The sequence below is a fragment of the Danio aesculapii genome, chromosome 22 (assembly GCF_903798145.1).
Source record: "Danio aesculapii chromosome 22, fDanAes4.1, whole genome shotgun sequence".
In the NCBI taxonomy this organism is placed as follows: Eukaryota; Metazoa; Chordata; class Actinopteri; order Cypriniformes; family Danionidae; genus Danio; species Danio aesculapii.
This window is the reverse complement of record NC_079456.1, coordinates 26153917-26174867: the sequence shown is the minus strand read 5'-3', so window position 1 is coordinate 26174867 and position 20951 is coordinate 26153917. Positions and strand designations below refer to the sequence as shown.

General features: G+C 39.2%; 1 protein-coding gene across 1 annotated transcript in view; it reads left to right on the top strand.

Annotated features, from left to right (window-relative positions):
- The window catches only part of capn8 (calpain 8), a 31121-nt gene that overhangs the window by 1306 nt on the left and 8864 nt on the right, over window positions 1-20951 (top strand). The window contains exons 2-7 of the mRNA XM_056447958.1: window positions 440-509; window positions 13942-14060; window positions 16779-16912; window positions 17080-17248; window positions 19720-19803; window positions 19887-19972. Coding sequence (XP_056303933.1) covers window positions 440-509; window positions 13942-14060; window positions 16779-16912; window positions 17080-17248; window positions 19720-19803; window positions 19887-19972 — 662 coding nt within the window. The remainder of the gene's footprint in view (window positions 1-439; window positions 510-13941; window positions 14061-16778; window positions 16913-17079; window positions 17249-19719; window positions 19804-19886; window positions 19973-20951) is intronic.

The window sequence follows — 20951 nt, the reverse complement described above, 5'->3', positions numbered from 1 at the left end:
CTTAATAACTATTAATAAACAGAAAATTTGTAGTTTATCGAGCTAATAGTCTCAGTTAATAGTTTGTTAATGGTGTGAATTGTGCATAAAAATAAAGCATGAGCATATAAATGTGTGTATGCACATATATTTGAATATGTGCGTGTACTGATAAGATCATGGAAAATGATGGTTACTCAGTTTCCTCTTCAGGCGTATTAGGGTTTCTGTTATCCCGTGTTGATACTAATAACAACCAGTCTCAGCAGTCTGCATTGTTATATAAATAGGACTTGTCTTTCTCCTCCTTTTATACGTATATGCTTACATTTGTTCACCTGAAGCATATTCACCTTATATGTGCTGTTTGCTTAGAGCAAATAAAGAGTGTTTTGTTATGCAGGTGTACCTTTATACAGCGTAATATTATCAACTCTAATTGTGTTTTATTTTTTTAAAGGAGCTGTGCTCAAACCCTGAGTTCATCATGGACGGGGCCAATCGGACAGACATCTGCCAGGGAGCTTTAGGTGAGAAAAGATGCGTTCAGCACAATAGTGATCGGGTGTGGCTGTAATACAATAGAGCATCAATGATTAAAGGACAGACACTGCGGACAAAAACATCGCTCTTCATGCACCTGTCAGTAATGATATTTTTCATGAAGTGCTTTTTTTCATCCTAATGTAAACAAAACATCCAAAATACCTTTTAAGTGCTTGTTCTGGTGCATTTTATCAATGTGTGTCTTTACACTGCAAGCATAACAATCTGAATAAAAGAATCTGATGAATGATTTAAGAAGATACAGACTGGAAACAAGGCAAATGATCTGCCAGTGCAGTAAGATAATTATACTTCAACATAGGCTCATTCTGAAAACCAGTGCCAGCCCGAAGGGTTAAGGGGGCCTAGGTGAGATGAAAAAAAAGGTCCCACTGGTGTGAATATTAACATATTTAACCTATAATACATATGTAAAAAATATTTACTCAGATTTACTCAGATAAAGTCAGAAAACACTCATTTAAAAAATAAAGTACATAAGTATGACATAAAGAAATAAAACAAAATGCATTTTTTTTGTAAATGAATAACATACAAAAATATACATAAATAACTTGAAATGCAGGAGACATTTTAGCTTGTTTTTAAACAGAGATTTACACAAACTAAACTTTGTATTAGATGTTGGACAGTGGGTAAAACTAGATTTTGACCAAATGAGAGAGAAACCTCATTCTTTTGTTTGTTCAGCAGGGTGAATTAGTGGGATAGATAATTAACTGATTATTTAATGAAGCATGCTGAATGTGGCCTATTTCATTTATCATCATTGCGTTTATTAAAACAAGTCCTAATACTACACTAATACTACACTACTAAATAATCCTAATACTACACTACTAAATAATGTATTATGAATACCTTTACTTTGAGCATGCTTTTCTTCCTCTGCTCTTCTTTTCTTCTTTTTTCGGCTCCGGAAAGATGCCATTTGTTTTGGATGACATTACATTTTAAATTAAAATTCGATTAAGATCTATTAAAATAGCAATGACTCTTGTGACGTTATATTACTTAAGACTTTAAGACACTTTTTCGGCTTTTTCGGTAAGCAATTTTGAATCTGTGTAGGAATACAATACCTCATTCTAGCTCACCCGCCATCCAATCGCAGGTGGTGTTATGCAAAATCGAGTGTTGTGCTGCTGTGTATGTTTCTAATATTTTCTGCTTTTATTCATACTGTTGTTGTGTATTTATTATCGTTTTCAGCTATTTGTCAAGTATGAATTATACAGAGCTATTCTTTTAATTATATGTGGAGGTTATTTTTTTAGGGTTTGTGCATTGCGCATTGTTAATGATTTAAACGTTCGCACTCGTCCTTGCGCTTACATTCACAGTAAATATAATATGCAGTGTTCGTGGGGCCTTCCAAGAATCGCAGGGCCCTAGGTGACAGCTTATATTGCCTGTTGGATGGGCTGGCACTACTGAAAACGTAGCCCTATATATATTTCTGGAGATAGTAATTTATGTACGTATTGTTATGAAGCGGACAGGAGACAGAGGTAAGGAAACGTTAGGGTGTTTATTGAATGACAACAAGGAGCACATGAAGGATAGCCAGGAGGATCAGGAATGATGTTGGGGTCTTTTCCTCCGTGGCTGGGTAACAGGAATACACGAGGATGGACAGCACACACCAGATACAGCTGACAGAGGATGACACAGACTTGGAAGGACTGGAAGACAGGACGATTCGGGAGGACCAGGAAGACTAGGAGGAATACAAAGAGAACAGGTAAGTAAATCGTTTGTTTAGCTGAGGATGACTACGCTGAGTGGTCGCTCAGTTGTCCGCTTTCGTCGAGACGCGCCCGGACAATGAGCGACTGGAGTGCTGTGCTTTTATCTGGTGCTCGTGAATGTGATGCAGCTGTGTGCTCATTAGAAGTCAGGTGATGGTGATCTTCGTGAGTGGGGGTCGTGAGAGCCTGACCAATCCATGACAGTACCCCCCTCCCCAGGGCCCGCTCCTGAGGGCCGACACCTCCGACGCCGTGGTGGTCTCCCTCTGCCTCTAGGCGCTGGGAACTCAGGGTGGCTCTCATGAAACTCCACCATGAGACTAGGATCGAGAATATCAGCTCTGGGAACCCATGTCCTTTCTTCGGGGCCGTACCCTTCCCAGTCCACCAGGTACTCCAACTGGCCACCACGACGTCGGGAACGCAAGATCTCCTTCACTGCGTAGACGGCTCCTTCTTCTAGGAGCAGTGGAGGAGGGGGTTCCTCTTCGTGGTCAGGCTCTGTGGAGGGAAGAACAGGATCGTGATAGGGTTTCAGGAGTGATACGTGGAATGTAGGGTGAATACGGTAGTGAGAGGGTAATTGTAGTTTGTAGGTGACGGGGTTAACCTGTTCCACGATGGTGAAGGGACCAACAAATCGGGGACTTAACTTGCGAGAGGGCAGTCGCATGCGTATGTCCCGGGTGGATAGCCACACCTTTTGTCCGGGTGTGTATCTGGGTTCTTCAGACCTTCTTCTATCGGCGGTTACCTTGCTTCGACGGACTGCCCTCTGCAGATGTTGATGAGCCTCGTCCCAGACTCTCTCGCTCTCCCGGAACCAGTGATCCACTGCGGGGACATCAGATGGTTCGCCATCCCAGGGAAAGAGCGGTGGTTGGAAGCCCAGGACGCACTGGAATGGCGTGAGTCCGGTGGAGGGTTGCCGCAGTGAATTTTGGGCATATTCTGCCCAGCCCAAATACTGGCTCCAGGAGCTCTGGTGACCACTGCAGAAGGTCCTCAGGAACCGTCCCACCTCCTGAATCTTCCTCTCTGTCTGCCCGTTGGTTTGGGGATGATATCCAGAAGAGAGGCTGACGGCCACACCTAGGAGCTTGAAGAAGGCTTTCCATAGACGTGAGATGAACTGTGGACCTCTGTCCGACACAATATCTTCTGGAATACCAAATGACCTGAAGACTTGATTAAAGATATTGTCGGCTGTTTCAAAGGCTGTGGGAAGACCTTTCAGAGGGATTAGTTTGACAAACTTTGAGAATCTATCTACTATGACTAGAATACAGGTATTACCTTCTGACGAAGGGAGATCAGTGATAAAGTCCACTCCTAGGTGTGACCAGGGACGGTTCGGAATCGGCAAGGGATGGAGCTTTCCAGCGGGTAGATGACGTGGGCTCTTGGATTGGGCACAGTCCTTACAGCCCTGAACATATTGCCTCACATCCCTTGCCATGTTTGGCCACCAGAATCGTTGGGATACTAGCGAGAGAGTATTGTTGATCCCTGGATGTCCAGTGCCTAGCGAGGTATGTAAGGAGTGGATCAGATCTACCCGGTGTTCAGGTGGTATGAACTGCCGATGAGGAGGGCATCCCGGCGGAGCAGGGGCTTCCGGAGTGGCAACGACTGGAGGAGCGTTCCAGGTGATCGGACAAATGGAGATGTGTTCGGGAAGAATCTTCGTTGGGAGTTCTTCATGATCGTGATGCTCGTGTAAACGAGAGAGAGCGTCTGCTCTTAGATTCTTGGGTCCTGGACGATAGGAAATGGAGAAATCAAAACGTGAGAAGAAAAGTGACCATCTGGCTTGACGTGGACATAGTCTCTTGGCCTCTTTGATATATTGGAGGTTTTTGTGATCTGTGATCACCTGGAACGGATGTTTGGCTCCCTCCAACCAGTGACGCCACTCCTCCAGGGCTAGCTTGATTGCTAGCAGCTCCCTGTCTCCTATGCTGTAATTCTGCTCCGCCGGGCTCAACTTCCGAGAGAAATAGGCACAGGGATGCAGTCGGGGCGGTGTATCATGATGTTGAGATAATACTGCCCCGACGCCGGTGGTGGATGCGTCCACTTCCACCACGAAAGGAAGATTTGGGTCAGGATGAGTCAGGAGTGGGGCCCTTGTGAACTCCTTCTTAAGAAGGCGGAAGGCTGCGGCTGCTTCTTTGGTCCACTCCAGTCCTTTGGGTTTACCCTTGAGGAGATTAGTGAGAGGTGATGTAATCCTGCTGTAGTCCTTGATAAACCGTCTATAAAAGTTAGCAAACCCAAGAAACCTCTGGAGCTCCTTAATGGAAGTGGGTTCTGACCAGGATAGAACAGCCTCAATTTTCTTCCCATCCATACGTATACCGGTTTGATCAATGATGTATCCCAAGAAATGAATCGACTTCTGGTGGAATGAGCATTTCTCCGCTTTGAGGTAGAGGTGATGTTCTCTCAATGTGTGTAGGACCTCCGCAACGTGTTGGCGATGTTCGGCCTCACTCCGGGAGTAAATGAGGATGTCATCTATGTACACTATTACAAAGTGGTGAAGAAACTCCCGGAGGACTTCATGAATGAAGTTTTGGAATACGGAGGGGGCGTTGACCAGACCGTAAGGCATGACCTCATATTCATAGTGGCCAGTAGGGGTCACGAATGCTGTCTTCCATTGGTCCCCCTCACGTATTCTTATCAGATTATACGCGCTGCGGAGGTCCAATTTAGTGAAGACTTTAGCTTCTCGGAGCTGTTCCAAAGCGGCTGGTACCAGAGGAAGGGGATATCGGTATTTTACTGTACCGTTATTTAGGACCCTGTAGTCGATGCATGGACGCAGCCCTCCGTCCTTCTTGGCCACAAAGAAGAAGCTTGAGGCGGCTGGTGATTTTGAGTGACGTATGTACCCCTGACTCAGAGCCTCCCTTATGTAATCTTCCATTGCCTGATTCTCTGGAAGCGAGAGCGGGTAGATCCTACCTCTTGGCAACTGGGCATCTGGGACTAGGTCGATCGCGCAGTCCCATGGCCGATGCGGCGGTAGCTGGGAAGCTCTCTTGGGGCAGAAGACATCATGAAAGGAGCTGTACTCCTTAGGAATGTGGATAGACTGCTTCTCAGGAGGGCTCTCGACCGATGTTGCAAACAAAGAAATGGGGTTCCGACCTTGAAGAGGGAGATTTGGAAAACAGGTAGGTGTACATCCAGATCCCCATTTCTTTATCTCTCCTGTGCCCCAAGAGATGATGGGATCGTGCTTCACCAGCCACGGGCGCCCTAGAATGATGTCCATATTTGCACCCTCCAGAACCAGAAATTGAATCCTCTCTTGATGTAACAGCCCCACTTGAAGAAGGATGTCTTCGCATTGTCGATGGATACGGGTCGAAGATCGAGTGCACTGGGTTATCGGTTGTATCTGGTATATATGCGAGGACGCCTCAGTACGGAGGTGGAGTTGACGACAGAGGGATTGGGAGATGAAGTTCCCTGCTGACCCGGAGTCGATGAGGGCTGTGACAAGGAGAGAAATAGAGGCAGTAGTTATTTGTACGGTGGTAGTAAGTGGTTTACATTGTTCAATATTCGTACTGAATACACTCACTGAAGTCCGAATGGGACGAAGGGGACACTCCATACGGGTGTGTCCACTGACACCGCAGTATAGACACAGACCCCGGGTCAGCCTCCTCTGTCGTTCCGCTGATGTCAGTCTTCCAGACTCTATTATCATGGGTTCTGGTTCTGGAGAGGCTGTTGACTCAGGCGATTGGAGGAGTGCAGACGAGGGGGTGATGGTGTCCTGTTGATAGGAACGGAGACGATCGGAACATCGGAGAGAATGTTGGATGAATCTCTCCAGACCCATTGTATCATCTAATGTGGCCAGCTGGATTCGGAGAGTGGGTTCCAAGCCGAGCCGGTACGTGGTCAACAACGATCTCTCATTCCATCCACTTGCAGCTGCTAGAGTGCGAAACCGGAGAGCATATTCCTGTGTAGATAGAGTACCTTGCTTTAGATGATACAGCTGCTCTCCAGCGGCTACTTCCCCATCAGAACGTCCAAACACCTCTTTGAAATACTCCGTGAAGGTAGTGATGGAATTCATGACCGGCCCGGCTTGGTTCCAGATCGTCTCAGCCCATTTAAGTGCAGGTCCAGAGAGTAGTGATACGATGTAGGCGATCTTTGACTTATCTGTGGGATATAGAGAAGGTTGCATTTCGAATATGAGGGAACATTGTAACAGAAAACCATTGCACTCCCCCGCTCCGCCTGAGTAGGGCGCTGGTCGGGCCATGGGACTGGAAGGAAGGGCCGAAGAAGAAACTGTGGAGGCGGAAGTGCTCGGTGCTGGTGGTGCGTTGGAAAGTGGAGCTGGTGGCTGTAGAATCCGCTTCAACTGGTCCACCAGCTCTTGAAAGTGATCGAGGGTGCTCATGTTGTCGTCGTTATAGGTCCGGGCTTCTGTTATGAAGCGGACAGGAGACAGAGGTAAGGAAACGTTAGGGTGTTTATTGAATGACAACAAGGAGCACATGAAGGATAGCCAGGAGGATCAGGAATGATGTTGGGGTCTTTTCCTCCGTGGCTGGGTAACAGGAATACACGAGGATGGACAGCACACACCAGATACAGCTGACAGAGGATGACACAGACTTGGAAGGACTGGAAGACAGGACGATTCGGGAGGACCAGGAAGACTAGGAGGAATACAAAGAGAACAGGTAAGTAAATCGTTTGTTTAGCTGAGGATGACTACGCTGAGTGGTCGCTCAGTTGTCCGCTTTCGTCGAGACGCGCCCGGACAATGAGCGACTGGAGTGCTGTGCTTTTATCTGGTGCTCGTGAATGTGATGCAGCTGTGTGCTCATTAGAAGTCAGGTGATGGTGATCTTCGTGAGTGGGGGTCGTGAGAGCCTGACCAATCCATGACACGTATGGCTACATTTCACTTTTAAAATGAATGCTACAGGGCGGTATGACGTCGTTCCTTTTTGTGCTTATCAGCTAACCGCTTACCTCCATATGGACGACTTTCCGGCTGTTTGTTTTCACAAAAACAAAACCCGCAAAAAACATAGTTCCTGGGACGTATTTGAGGATCTCCAGAAATGTATATATAGGTACATTTTCAGAATGAGCCTGGCTTGTTATACTATGGATAATATACTGACACAACTCTGATAAAAAAGTCATGAGCAATTCAAATAATAATGATAGCCTATAGATAAAAGGTCGACCAGGTGGTTAAGAGGCCTGTTAAAGGGATAATATTAACATCTGTCCTGTTTTTAAAAATCAGCAATGCAAAGACCTACAATAAGGGGATCTGGATCTATCAGATTTTGACATATTAACAACTTTTTTAATGGTCAAAATTTAAATAAAGTTATTATTACAGCTACAAAATAAACTCCTACAAATACAAGGCTGTCTTAAAGTATGCCTCTGATTGTAATTAAGCTAAATTTGCAGGTGCATAAGCTTTACTTAGTAAGAAAAAAGGAGGAGAAATAATCTTAAAACAATTGTGTAAAATAATCTTACACAATCTGATTTTAGAATTTTATTCTTAAAACAAAATCAATACTAATTTTGTAAGTTACTAAGACTGTAACAACATATTATATACAAGATTGTATTCTATAAAAAGTTCAGTGTTTCTTGAATGATGGAGTGATGAAAAGCGATTTCTCTTTGAAAATAAAATATTGTTCATTTAGTACTTTTCAAGTGGAAAGTTCCCAAAGTTAAAACTCATCATGTCAGACCAGAGTCACTTAAATCTGTCTCTTGGCTCCCATCAAATAAATCGTACTTATCCACAGTTTCCTGCTATGACTTTATAAATAAAACAAGATTTTTGAACCTGAATTCATCCAAAGTTTAGGTGCTAGAAATGTATGCAACTTCATTTGCATAACATAACATAACATTTTAGAATACATGTAATGCAAAAAAGGTTGTAAATGATCAAAAGCATTTGTTTTTATTGCAAACCATGTCTTTCTCATCATAAGTAGTCATTTAAAATGGTTAAAGGCACAGAAGTGCTAATAGAGATCAGGCCTAGGCTGGCTTAGATGTTTGTACATCAGGGCTCTGTATTTGAGTCACAGGGTCAAGAAACAAGATAAAACAAGATTATAATTGTCTCTCTTTTCTTTCTCTTTCTTCTTATTTACTTTTTATTTGTCTTATTTATGGGTTGTTTTAAAGAGACTTATTTGCTAGTTTCAATGAAACTTTTTTTTATGGAAATTTTTGTATTGGGTCTAAATAGGCAAATTATTTTGGGTCAAGCCAAATTAGCGGTGTGCAGAAAGAGCAGAAAGAACAAGATTTAACAGATGTCTGGGAAAAATGTTGTTTTGTTTTCTGCTCTTTTGAAGGCTGTAAAAGTCAAAAGTCGATCTAGTCTTTTTTAAATTGAAATAGTTTAACAAAGGAGCACTGTGCCCTGTTTTTGAAGAAAAACTGCTTTTTATACACTCCTTATGCTAGAATTTTGGATTTGGGGGTTTATATATTGTGAATCTGTTTTTGTGATTTGTAATAAAGGGGAATTCAAATTTAAGTGGAACCATTTATTTAGGCATTCATACACTTAAACATTATGACAACAAATGCTTTATGTTACTTAATTTTATAAGTTAATCAGGTTTCAACTACATTTTAAGCTATACAAAGTTTAACATGATATTTTTAGCTAGTTTATAATAATAATAATAATAATAAATAATAATAATAATAAGTAATTTTTATATAGCGCCTTTAAAACTTAATTCTCAAAGTGCTTTACACAAAAAAGACACGGATATAAAACAGTTTAGAGTAACAGTTAAATTTAATAATTCAAGATAAAACATTCACAATTGATAAAACATTCAAAATTGATAAAACATTAAAATATCTAGAAATATAAAACAAACCAAGAATGCACACCTCATGAATAGGCGAGTGTAAAGTAGTGAGTTTTCCCGGCTGATTTAAACCATTTAAAAGATTCAGCGTGTCTAAAGTTTGGCTGATTTAAGTTGAGATGACTAGGAAAGTTTATTTGATTCAACTAAATATTTATGATTGTTTTTACCGTGTAGAGTGGGCGATATGATTATTAATGATTGCGATTTATTTCATGATTTAGTTATTTAAACAGGTAGCCTAGTTATTCAGATTTTTCGAATAAATTTAAATACTTCAGAAATGAAAACTTCAGAAATTTCTTTTATTTGGATCAAGATAAACATCAATTCATTCATTTTCCTTCAGCTTAGTCTCTTATTTATCAGGGGTCACCACAGCAGAATGAACTGCCAACTATTCTGGCATATGTTTTACGCAGCAAATGCCCTTCCAGCCACAGCCCGGTACTGGGAAACTACATAAGCATAAAAAGTGAAATATGAACTTGGATTATCCTTTCCACAACAACAAATTCCCCTGCAGGTCACAATTCAGTTGTGGGGACAAATGTTATCTTACATTTTTAGAACTGAAAAAAAAAAAAATCCTAAAAATGATTCAAATAAATATGTTGACACAAAAGTACTTTTCAACAAATTACAAGCGTTTTCCTTAGTTTCACGTGATCAAGCTACGCTCACTTATTTACATGTCACGCGATAACTGAATAAAATAATTAACATTTACTGTCATATCGCCCACAGCCCTATTCATTCAACAATCCTACAACCTGAACCAGTCAAAAAACCAACTTACAAGGTGTTTATTTACCTGTATGGCGTGTTTGCTTTATGTTGACATGAGCACACTTTCCTCCACCCCAAACTCACACAGGCTCCTTTTGTCTAGCTCTAGAGACCATGACTGCTAAAATAAATTCGTTACATTAGAAAAGACAATGACATACGCAGCTTCTGATAATACGATAAAAATGACTCACTTGAACAAAAAGAGACGTGTAAAATGAGCCAATGTCTCCAAGCAGACAGAAACCTGGTGGAAAGTAATGTGAGATGGGAGGAAAAATTTCTGCTGGCTTGAATTGGTGTGTGTTTAAAAGATATCTGATGGATGCCTGAACTTAGACGTCTTGGCTTAAACAAGGCTAAATTTGGGCTGTCTAATAGACTTCTAGTCCATAAATCTAGTCATCAAATACACTCAAAACATTATTTTTTGGTGCTTGTACAAACTACTTATTTAAAATAAGCTGAATCAACACAATTCTTCAGTTTTTGTGGGTACAACTTAATTGTTTTATGTTCAATATAAGTGGATTGAACGTTAAAAAAGTAAGCTGTCGTAAAGAAAACTCAACAATTGTGTTGTTTCAACTCATTTTAAATAATTAGTTGGAACAAACGGTAACACTTTATTTTGATGGTTCATTTGAGTATTAGTAGACTGTCTGCTTAATATCTGCTGATACTGCTCCTTCAACAGACATTTAACTGACTATAAGAAACTTTGCAAGCACATGTCAACTTACACTAACCCTAACCCTAAACCCAACCTAACAGTGTACTTACAATCCAATGAGAATAAGTTGGCATGCAGATGCAATGTAATCTAAATTCAACGAACGCACCATCAAAACAAAGTGTGACAGAACAAAGCAAAAGTCCTTGTGTGCAGTGTGCAGTGTGCAGATTAGATGTACATCACAGGTGTAGTGATTCATTCTTATCTATTTTTGGACTATTGTTAGACGTCTACTGTATTAGATTTTCACTGACAGCCCAGATTTAGCCTTGTTTAAGCCTGTTAGAGTAATAAACACAAAATAGTTTGGTGGACGAGCTCAGAAGTTGAAAGTACGTAAGCAAATATTCTCTGCGGAATGAAATACATGTAAAAATGCAAAAGTGTAGGGGCGAATATAACATTTCAGGGGATTGCAATACGTTTGCTATATAACAAATGTAGCAAATTCCAAATTTCTTGGAGGAGTCTATATCTGGAGTCAATATCTGTAATATTCTGGTGTTTAGCTTGAGTTCCTCTATCAGTTTAAGTCGATTGGCCTTTTTCATTTGCTTTATTAGTGTCTTATTAAAAATAGCACTGTTGTAAGAATACCTCCAATACTCTGATTTCTCCACATATGAACAATTCTGCCTTTTTTCCTTTTCATTCAGCCATTCTCCTCTTCATTCAAGTCAGTCAATATGATCATATCATAGTACAAATGAAGAGTTCAACTGCGAAAGCCTGAGCAAAACCCTGGTGTCTGAAATTTTCTTTAAAAAGGAGCATTTTTCCCTGCCTCAATGTGTTTATTTTAAGTTATTTCAATTTTAAAGTTATTTTAAGTTATTAAGGCAATGAAAAGAACCTGTTTATTGTCATGAAAGTGAAATTACTAAACCTACACAGAGGAGCCCAAAAAAAATGCTTATTTTAGGTGAATATGTCAGATGGCAAATTAGATAGAACTCTTCAAATGTTCTGTGTCAACACAAGTGACTTGACCTATCATGCTTGATACCATTTAAAACATTAAGGTGTGACTGGTACATTCACAGAAATAGACATATAATAATAATAATAATAATAATAATAATAATAATAATAATAATAATAATAATAATAATAATCGTAATAATAATAATAATAATAATAATAATAATAATAATAATAATAATAATAATAATAATAATAATCGTAATAATAATAATAATAATAATAATAATAATAATAATAATAATAATAATAATTATTATTATTATTATTATTATTATTATTATTATTATTATTATTATTATTATTATTATTATTATTATAGAAAGACACCTTGAGATTAAAAAAAACCTTACAAGAGCATCCTGGCCAAGATAAGGCAGTATACATGTCACATAGGTTAAACAGACAACAAACAAAAAAACAATTGACAGTAAACATGAATCACATTTTCACAAATAAACTATTCAAAACATCTACCAGCCTGTGTTTTAACTTCTAAACCATTCATACTCTTTTTAAATGCATTTAGTGAAATCAATTCTTTTTAATTTGTTTGTAGATTATTCCATGCAACAGGTGCTGCATATTTAAAAGCCTTTTTTCCCCATCTCAGTCCGCACTTTGGGAACGGCCAGTAAATAAATATCCTGTGACAGAAGGCCCTAGCTAAGCACAGGTTTCTTACAAATGTAATTCTGGAGATATGATGGGAGTAAACCCAATATAGAGTTGTAAACGAAGATATGCCAATGCTTGAGCCTTCGAATAGACAAAGCAGACCAACCTTCCCTATAAACACACAATGAGATTTAAAATTAGTGATAAATCTTAGTACACCATAGTAAACAGTATCCAATGCATGCAGATCTCTGAGACGAAGCATGCATATAGATAACATCAGCGTTGTCCAACATTGACATAAATGTTGTATCAACCAGCTTCTTTTTAGCATCAAAAGAAAGGCAGTTCTTAATTCTAAAATAGAAGCCTAATATCACTCGTAATTTTTTCACCAATTGCTGAACGTCAGAACTGAAAGAAAGAGTATCATCAATTAAAATTCCAAGAGATTTGTACTTATATTGTACATCCCATATGTATAATCCCATTGAAGAGTTGTAATGCTTAACCAACTGCAGAAGGTATCCTCTTTCTGGGGTCTTCAACTCAAATTACCCCCTGTTCCCCTTAAGTCACAAATTCTTCAGATCTAAAGCATTCCACAATGCAAATTCTCATTGTTTTCCAAACACCTGGATGGGTTTGAAAAAAAAGAGACTCTTCAGGGTGATTCTGTAGCTAGGTCAGCCCAGTGTTGTGTTAAGCGTAAACTCCATACTATATAGCTCTCAGATGATTTATACTTTTAGGCACCATTTACACCATTGCGTTCTGCTTTCTGACTAATTTTTGTTAAGGTTACTCCTGGCATGCAAAACAGAGTTTATGACACAACCACAAAAACAGAGCGTTTTAAAAATAGTAATGAGTTTTGATTATTTGAATGGTCACATGTTCATCTTAATTCATTAATCTCGATTATTATTGGAAAAACCATCTCATATAAAGTTGGTGTCAGACAAGAGTGTAATTGAAACTAAATTGCAGACCAAACAGTAGACTAAAGACCAAACATGCAGCCAAAAGTTGGTTCTTCAGTGGCATCACTGCAAAAACTAGCCTGATCTCACGAGAAAATGCAATTATTTTATGTTTTATCGGTTTAGTGGCTAATTTGTATGAAAACGTATGATTTTAAAATGGAGGAGTGGCACCTAACCCCACCCCTAAACCCAACCATCATTAGATGATGAGCAAATCGTACTAAATTGAACAAATTAGATCGTACAAATTCATACGAATTAGCTACTAAATCAAAAAGTTACGTATTGCTGTGAGATTGCACTGCAAAAACACACTTTATTTACAAGACAATAGTTTCAATCACAGTTTCAGCAAAGTCATTTTGACTTAAGACTCGGTTGTGAAAAATATATAATGAAACATGGGAGAGGTTAAAGACCTAAGCTAGACAATTGCAGTTTTAAAGCCCACAGTGGTTGATCCATGAACCATCAATCTTGAGCAACACAAAACAAAGAAGCCCAGGCTAATCCTACAGGCTGTCTCTGTAATTATTGCAAAAAACAGTAAAATCATCAGCTTGATGCAGAATAACCCAATAAGTAACTAATGAAGTTTAATTCATTTGCAGGAGACTGTTGGCTCCTGGCGGCCATTGCATCTCTGACTCTGGATAAGGAAATCCTGGATCGCGTGGTTCCACCAGGACAGAGTTTTACAGAGGATTACGCCGGCATCTTTCACTTTCAGGTCAGAACACATCAATCTGAGACCACTTGAAAAATCTGGGACTGAAATCAAAAAAAGCATACCGTGGGGCTACTGCAGCCTGCATATTAAAATAATAGGTTATTCATTCATTCATTCATTTCCCTTTGGCTTAGTCCCTTATTTATTAGCGGTCGCCACAGCAGAATGAACCGCCAACTATTCTGTCATATGTTTTATGCAGTAGATGTGCTTCCAGCTGCAAACCAGTACTAAATGATCATCAAAGTTTAGACTTAAAAAGAAGAGCGTGTTAAAATGCCTCCCAAAAGAAGGAACCAAATTTGAACTGCTTGAATTGAGTAGTCACTCCAGTCTCGCTTCCTGAAAACCCATGTAAGTTCAGCGCAGTCTCAGCACGAATGTAACTATTTTACGTATTGTCCGAAAATTGGCTAAGATGTACAAATGCATACAATTTAATTTGTACCAAAACGTATGATTTTTAAAAGGAGGCGTTCCCCCAAACCCCACCCCTAAACTCAACTGTCATTGGAGGATTAGCAAATTATGTTAAAATGAGGTCATACACATTCATACAAATAAGCCACTGAATCAAAATGTTATGAAATTCTAGTGAGATTACGTTGGTAGGTTTGAGACAGATTTGCACAATGCCAGTCTATGGTCTTTATTTGCTTCCACATCAGTATCTACACTGACCGTCAAATACTGTAGCGGATGCCTGAAAAAGGTTGGTTTGTGTTGTTGACTTGCTGAGAAGACACTATGGCCCAATCCCAATTCTGTTTTTTATCTCCACCCCTTCCCCTTGGCGCTTGAAACAGAGTGTCAAGGGGAAGGGCTTCAAAAATTACCCTTAAGAAACTTCTACAACACACACACACGTCATCGTGAGCTCATACTTCATATGAGATCGACCATGGGGACTGCTGTAGTTATTCCAGTTGCGTTATTTTTTGGTAATGTAATGTCGCATAATGATATAATGTCGCAATAAAATCGTAACTGTCGTGTGTATTAACACAGTGGCCATATTCATCCAAGTAAACACAAGAAAACAACATTAACATTATACCAGAGACTGTAAAAAGTTCATTCCCAGCCAGCGTTGTTTATTCTAGCTTTTTTTTAAAGCATGACGGTAAAACACGAACACGGTTATGAATGCATTAAAACATATGCTTGTTTGTTGTAAAAATTCATAATAATTACAAAAAAATCTCAATTTCTGCATTTCCTGACTTCCGTGTGTATTCTGGGAAATTTTCGTACCCCTTGGTTTCGAGTGTGGTCCTGAAAAAATCTCTCTAGCACTTCCCCTTAGCCCTACGCCTTCAAGATAAAGAGAATTGGGACACCACTACCCTTCTTTTTTTGCATTCACGTGAACGTGGAGGGGAAGGGCTAAGAGGTGGGATTGGGATTGGTCTTATATTATGCAACACAACAGCAAAACTAGTTTTCCTGAAAAAAAAAGCCTCAAGCTTGAATTGTTCCGATAACTGTTTGTATCTCCATGTTTACAAGTGCTGATAAAGCCTCCCGAGCTGAAATTCAAATATGATTATGAGTGTTTGGTTTTTGAAATCACTGCAAGCAGTCGACCAATCAGAGCAGGAGAGACTCTTTGATAGGCGGGGTTACAAAGACAAGATCGTTGAACCAATCATTTCAGATAGTGTGAGAAATGACCTGATGCTACATTGTAAAATTACTTCAATAATTATTTCTACCAGTTTCGAATGTTATCACTCGATTGAATGAGCATTATCAGTGGTTATCAGCTGATAGATATGGACCAGTAGGGGGCTTCTGCGCCTACTAGTAGGCTCAGAAGGCTGTAATCATCCATCCACATGGTTAATTAGCTATACTAATAGAGAAGCCTCCAGATCCAGATCTGTTTTTACATTAGTGTGATGGTTAGGTTTAGGGTTGGGGTAAGGGTAGACGTTAATAAAATACAATTAATGGGGATTTATTTGATTATATAAGCAGCAGTATATATATATATATTAGTGAAGTTTTTGCTCTTCAGTATTTGGACTCTCAGTAGTGATTTTTAAACCACACTGAACTGAGCTAAACTGAACTTAAACACTACAAACTGAACTACACTGTTCCTATTTACTATGACCTTTTATGTGAAGCTGGTTTGGCACAATCTACATTGTATAAGCGCTATACAAATAAAGGTGAATTGAATATATAGTCGATTAACCATGTGGATGGATTGTAATAGCCTTCTGAGTCTACCAGTAGGTGCAGAAGGCCTCTACTGGCCCATATCTATCAGCTGATAACCACTGATAACTCCCATTAATCGAGTGATAACATTCGAATAGGCTGTTATTTAAGCCTGATAGCATTGGAAAACATCTAACATATCTTACACATTGGTGAAAAAGTGGTTGATTGGTACATTGTCAGTCATGCTAAAATCAATAAATTTTCTAAATAAGACATTACTTTAACTCTGCCCCTAAACCTAAATGCCATTAAAACGTACAAATGAGATTGTATGAATTTGCCATTAAAATTTAAATAGTTGAACTGCTATGATGTTGCATTGTTTATTTGATCTTGGATGGATGTAGACCTTTTGTGGGAGACCTTGAAGACTCAATCTAAATGCTTAAAAGAGCATAACAAGAAAACTTAAACTAATTTAAACTAATTTAACTGTTTTAGCTACCAATTACAAAATGGAAACGTACTCTTGTTTTCATATCTCAGTTTTGGCAGTATGGTGAATGGGTGGATGTGGTCATCGATGACCGGCTGCCAACCAGAGATGGGAAGCTATTGTTCGTCCACTCGGCAGAAGGCTCTGAGTTCTGGAGCGCTCTGTTGGAGAAAGCCTATGCAAAGTAAGTGTGGATAAACTGCTGCTACTTCCTGAAATGTGATAACGAACAACATGATTCTGAGTCATCTGAATCGCTTGGTAAACACTGTGCCTGCAACCACATCCTACAAAACACACAACATGTCAAACATCCACGACGCTGCTGCTGATTCCTATTGTATTTCCAAGGGTAAATGGCTCATATGAAGCGCTGACAGGAGGTTCAACCACTGAGGGATTTGAGGATTTCACTGGAGGAATCACTGAGAACTATGAGCTGAGCAAAGCTCCTCCCAATCTGTTCAAGCTCGTACAGAAAGCACTGGCGCTGGGATCATTACTGGGCTGCTCTATTGACGTAAGAACTGTTCATTTTGAGCTTATAACTCTTCTAAAGCACAAAGAAAGGCATTTAAACACATAATACTGCAAACATTTTAGTTAAATCTTTTACTGGAGATGGTTAACAAACACAAATGTTCAACTTTATTTATGTAGATCTAGATTAGTGGATACTAATTTGCTTGTAAAATCCAACAATTTGCATGTGCTTCTTGTTTTGATGGTCTCACCCATATTTAAAGGGATAGTGCACCCAAACATGAACATTTCTTCGTAGTTTACTCGTACTTAAGTGGTTCTAAACTTTTACGAATTTCTTTCTTCTGCATAAAAAAATTATAATAAAGCATAAAAAATTATACTCTGAAGAATTTTGAAACAAAGCAGCCATTGACGTCAATAGTCAAGTAATGTCATGTTATGTTATTGTCTGCCGTTTATCCGGGGCTGGTCTTAGCAGAAAACCACCGACACCTCCTCCAGCTCCCCCAAGGGGATCCCAAGGCATTCCCAGGCAATCCGAGAGACATAGTCTCTGGGATTCCTCCCTATGGGACAAGCACGGCACACCTCCCTAGATAGGCGTCCTTGAGGCATCCTAAATAGATGTCCATGCCACCTCTACCTGCATCTTTTGTCACATACATTATAAGAACAAAAATACCATAGAAGTCTATAGCTGTTTCCCCCCAACATTCCTCAGTGTATCATCAATTGTGTTTAACAGATGAAAGCAACTCAGGTTTGTAAGAATTGGAGGGAGAGTAAGGGCCTACTCACACTATGCTATCCGAACCGTGCCCAGGCCCGTTTCCCTGATCGTTTGAGAAGTGTGAGTGCTCTGAATCGGGCTCAGGCATGGTTCACTTGGCATGCCCTGGCCCAGTTGGAAGAGATGTGTCAGAGCGCTGTTCACTTGGGCTTTGGCACGGTACGCTTGTAGTGTGAGTGCAAAGTGCGCCAGAGCCTGAAACTGAAGACGAGACATGACTGTTTCATATGGATTTATTAATTATTCTTACTGTTCAATGAACACAAACTGTCATAGTTTATTAAAGACCCCTCACTGCACCAAAGCTGCACCTTCAGCAAACCTCCTGATTCCTGCAGCACGAGGACTTTATTATTGTTTATGAGCGTCAAAAGTGGCTGTTCTGTTCGGCAAAATATTTGACTGCGTGTCACTGCATATCAAACGAATAAAACAGTATAACAAAAGAAATCTCCACTGTGCTGAGTGAAAGTGCTTCCTGAACAGCGCATCATTGATGACGAAAGCGTGCCCAGGCCCGAATGTAATGTGAGTGCTGGCTGTCGGGGGAGACGGGAGGGGGGGACAATTGTGCTTTGGCCAGGTTCAAGGCAACTGTACATAGTGTGAGTACGCCCTAAATGATGACAGAATATTAACTTTTGGCTGAAGTATCACTTAAAATGAGAATTTTATGTCTGGAAACACACTAAATACCAGGAGACAGAAGTGTGATTTTATTGGTGTAATTAATATAAATGAGGTATACAACAGAAAACAAACAAAAATATGAAATATTATTGCATTTTTTCTACTCTTTTCTATTTTACCGTATTTTAGCTATATACTGTATGTGTGTGTGTGTGTGTGTGTGTGTATATATATATATATATATGAAATTTTAATAACTTTATAAATGTATGTGATGTCACTTTTAAATCAATTAAATGTGTCCTTGCTGAGTAAAAATGTAAAATAATTAATAAAACGCATCTGTATGGTATCTAATGTAAATTTTACATTCAAATTTTTAAAATGAAAATAAAATTGACTAGATCAGCAAATATAATGCATTTATTCCATACTTAGAATATTTAAAAAAATCACATTTATTGCCTGGGATATATATATATATATATACACAGCTGAAGTCAGAATTATTAGCCCCCCTTTGAATTTTTTTCTTTTTTTTCTTTTTTAAATATTTCCCAAATGATGTTTAACAGAGCAAGGAAATTTTCACAGTATGTCTGATAATATTTTTTTCTTCTGGAGAAAGTCTTATTTGTTTTATTTTGGCTAGAATAAAAGCAGTTTTCAATTTTTTTAAAAACCATTTTAAGGTCAAAATTATTAGCCGCTTTAAACTATATTTTTTCAATAGTCTACAGAACAAACCATCGTTATACAATAAATTGCCTAATTACCCTAACCTGCTAGTTAACCTTAGTTAAGGCTTTAAATGTCACTTTAGGCTGAAAAGAAGTGTCTTAATAAATATCTAGTCAAATATTATTTACTGTCATCATGGCAAAGATAAAATAAATCAGTTATTAGAAATGAGTTATTAAAACTATTATGTTTAGAAATGTGTTGAAAAAAATCTTCTCTCTGTTAAACAGAAAAAATAAACAGGTGGGCTAATAATTCAGGGGATTTAATAATGCTGAATTCAACTGTATATACATATAAAAAATGTCCAGAAGTTAAAATAATCATGTGTTATTGTTGCACAGATTACCAGTTCATATGAGACTGAAGCAGTGACGAGTCTGAAACTGGTGAAGGGACACGCATACTCAGTCACGGCTGCAGAGGAGGTCAGAAAACACCATAAATACAACAATACAGACTCAACAGAAATCACTCAAAGAAAATTTATTGACTGTAAACGTACCTGCAGGTTCACTTCAGAGGCAGTCTGGTTCAGCTGGTCCGAATCAGGAACCCGTGGGGTGAGGTGGAGTGGACGGGAGCCTGGAGCGACAAGTGAGTTACCCCAAACAGATAAACACAAGCTGTTTTCATCACCCTGTTTTAATGTGCAGTTTGAAATAGAATCAGATTAGATTGTACAAATATTTTTATGTTCATTTTGACTTTCACAAAAATAGTAGTCATGGTAGTTCGAAACGCATTTGCTGAAATCATTTTTGTGCAGTTTATTTCTTAAACTAATTAAACTAATTTTGAGAGGATCTCATGCTTATGATTGATCATGGCTGGTCCCGCATAAGCTTCACATATTGCGCCAATCAGATGAATACTAACTTACTTTAAATAACATGTTTTTCACTTCAGTTATCTTCGTCTTGAAGAATCCCCCTTCCACCCCTACTCCTCCCCCTTCTCCTAATAGGGTGGAATGGCGGCCCAGTGGTTAGCACTGTTGCCTCACAGCAAGAACACCACTGGTTTGAGGTCTAACTGGCCAGTCGGCATTTCTGTGTGGAGTTTGCATGTTCTCCCTGTGCTCACGTAGGTTTTCCCTGGCTTGCTCTCACCGTCCAAACACATACATCATAAGTAAATTGACTGATGCAAAGTGGCATCATAAGACAAACTCTTAGACAGCTATATATCTGAGCTATACTTAACATGTTCACAAGCAGGGGAGTTCTCGAGACCTACCTGAGCTCAAACTCCCCTCTCACCCTTCAAACAGGAGGGAGCCCCGGGCTCGAGGATATTCTGAGCTCAGGGCTCTCTCCCGGGACAGCATGCCAAAGACGCTTTATTATCAATCATCAACCAAGTGTGAACTCTTGAAACATTTTTTTTGGTGCTTGTTCAAACTACTTGTTTATATTGAGCTGAAAAATAAATAAAGAATAAACAGAATAGAGTAACAAAAGTTGCCGCCTTGCAAAAGAGTAGCGCTTAAAAGTGTTTCACTTGTACTTTTCAAATCAATCCTCATTTACACATATCCCAGTAAATGGCCAAAAACACTGTATTATCTCACCTT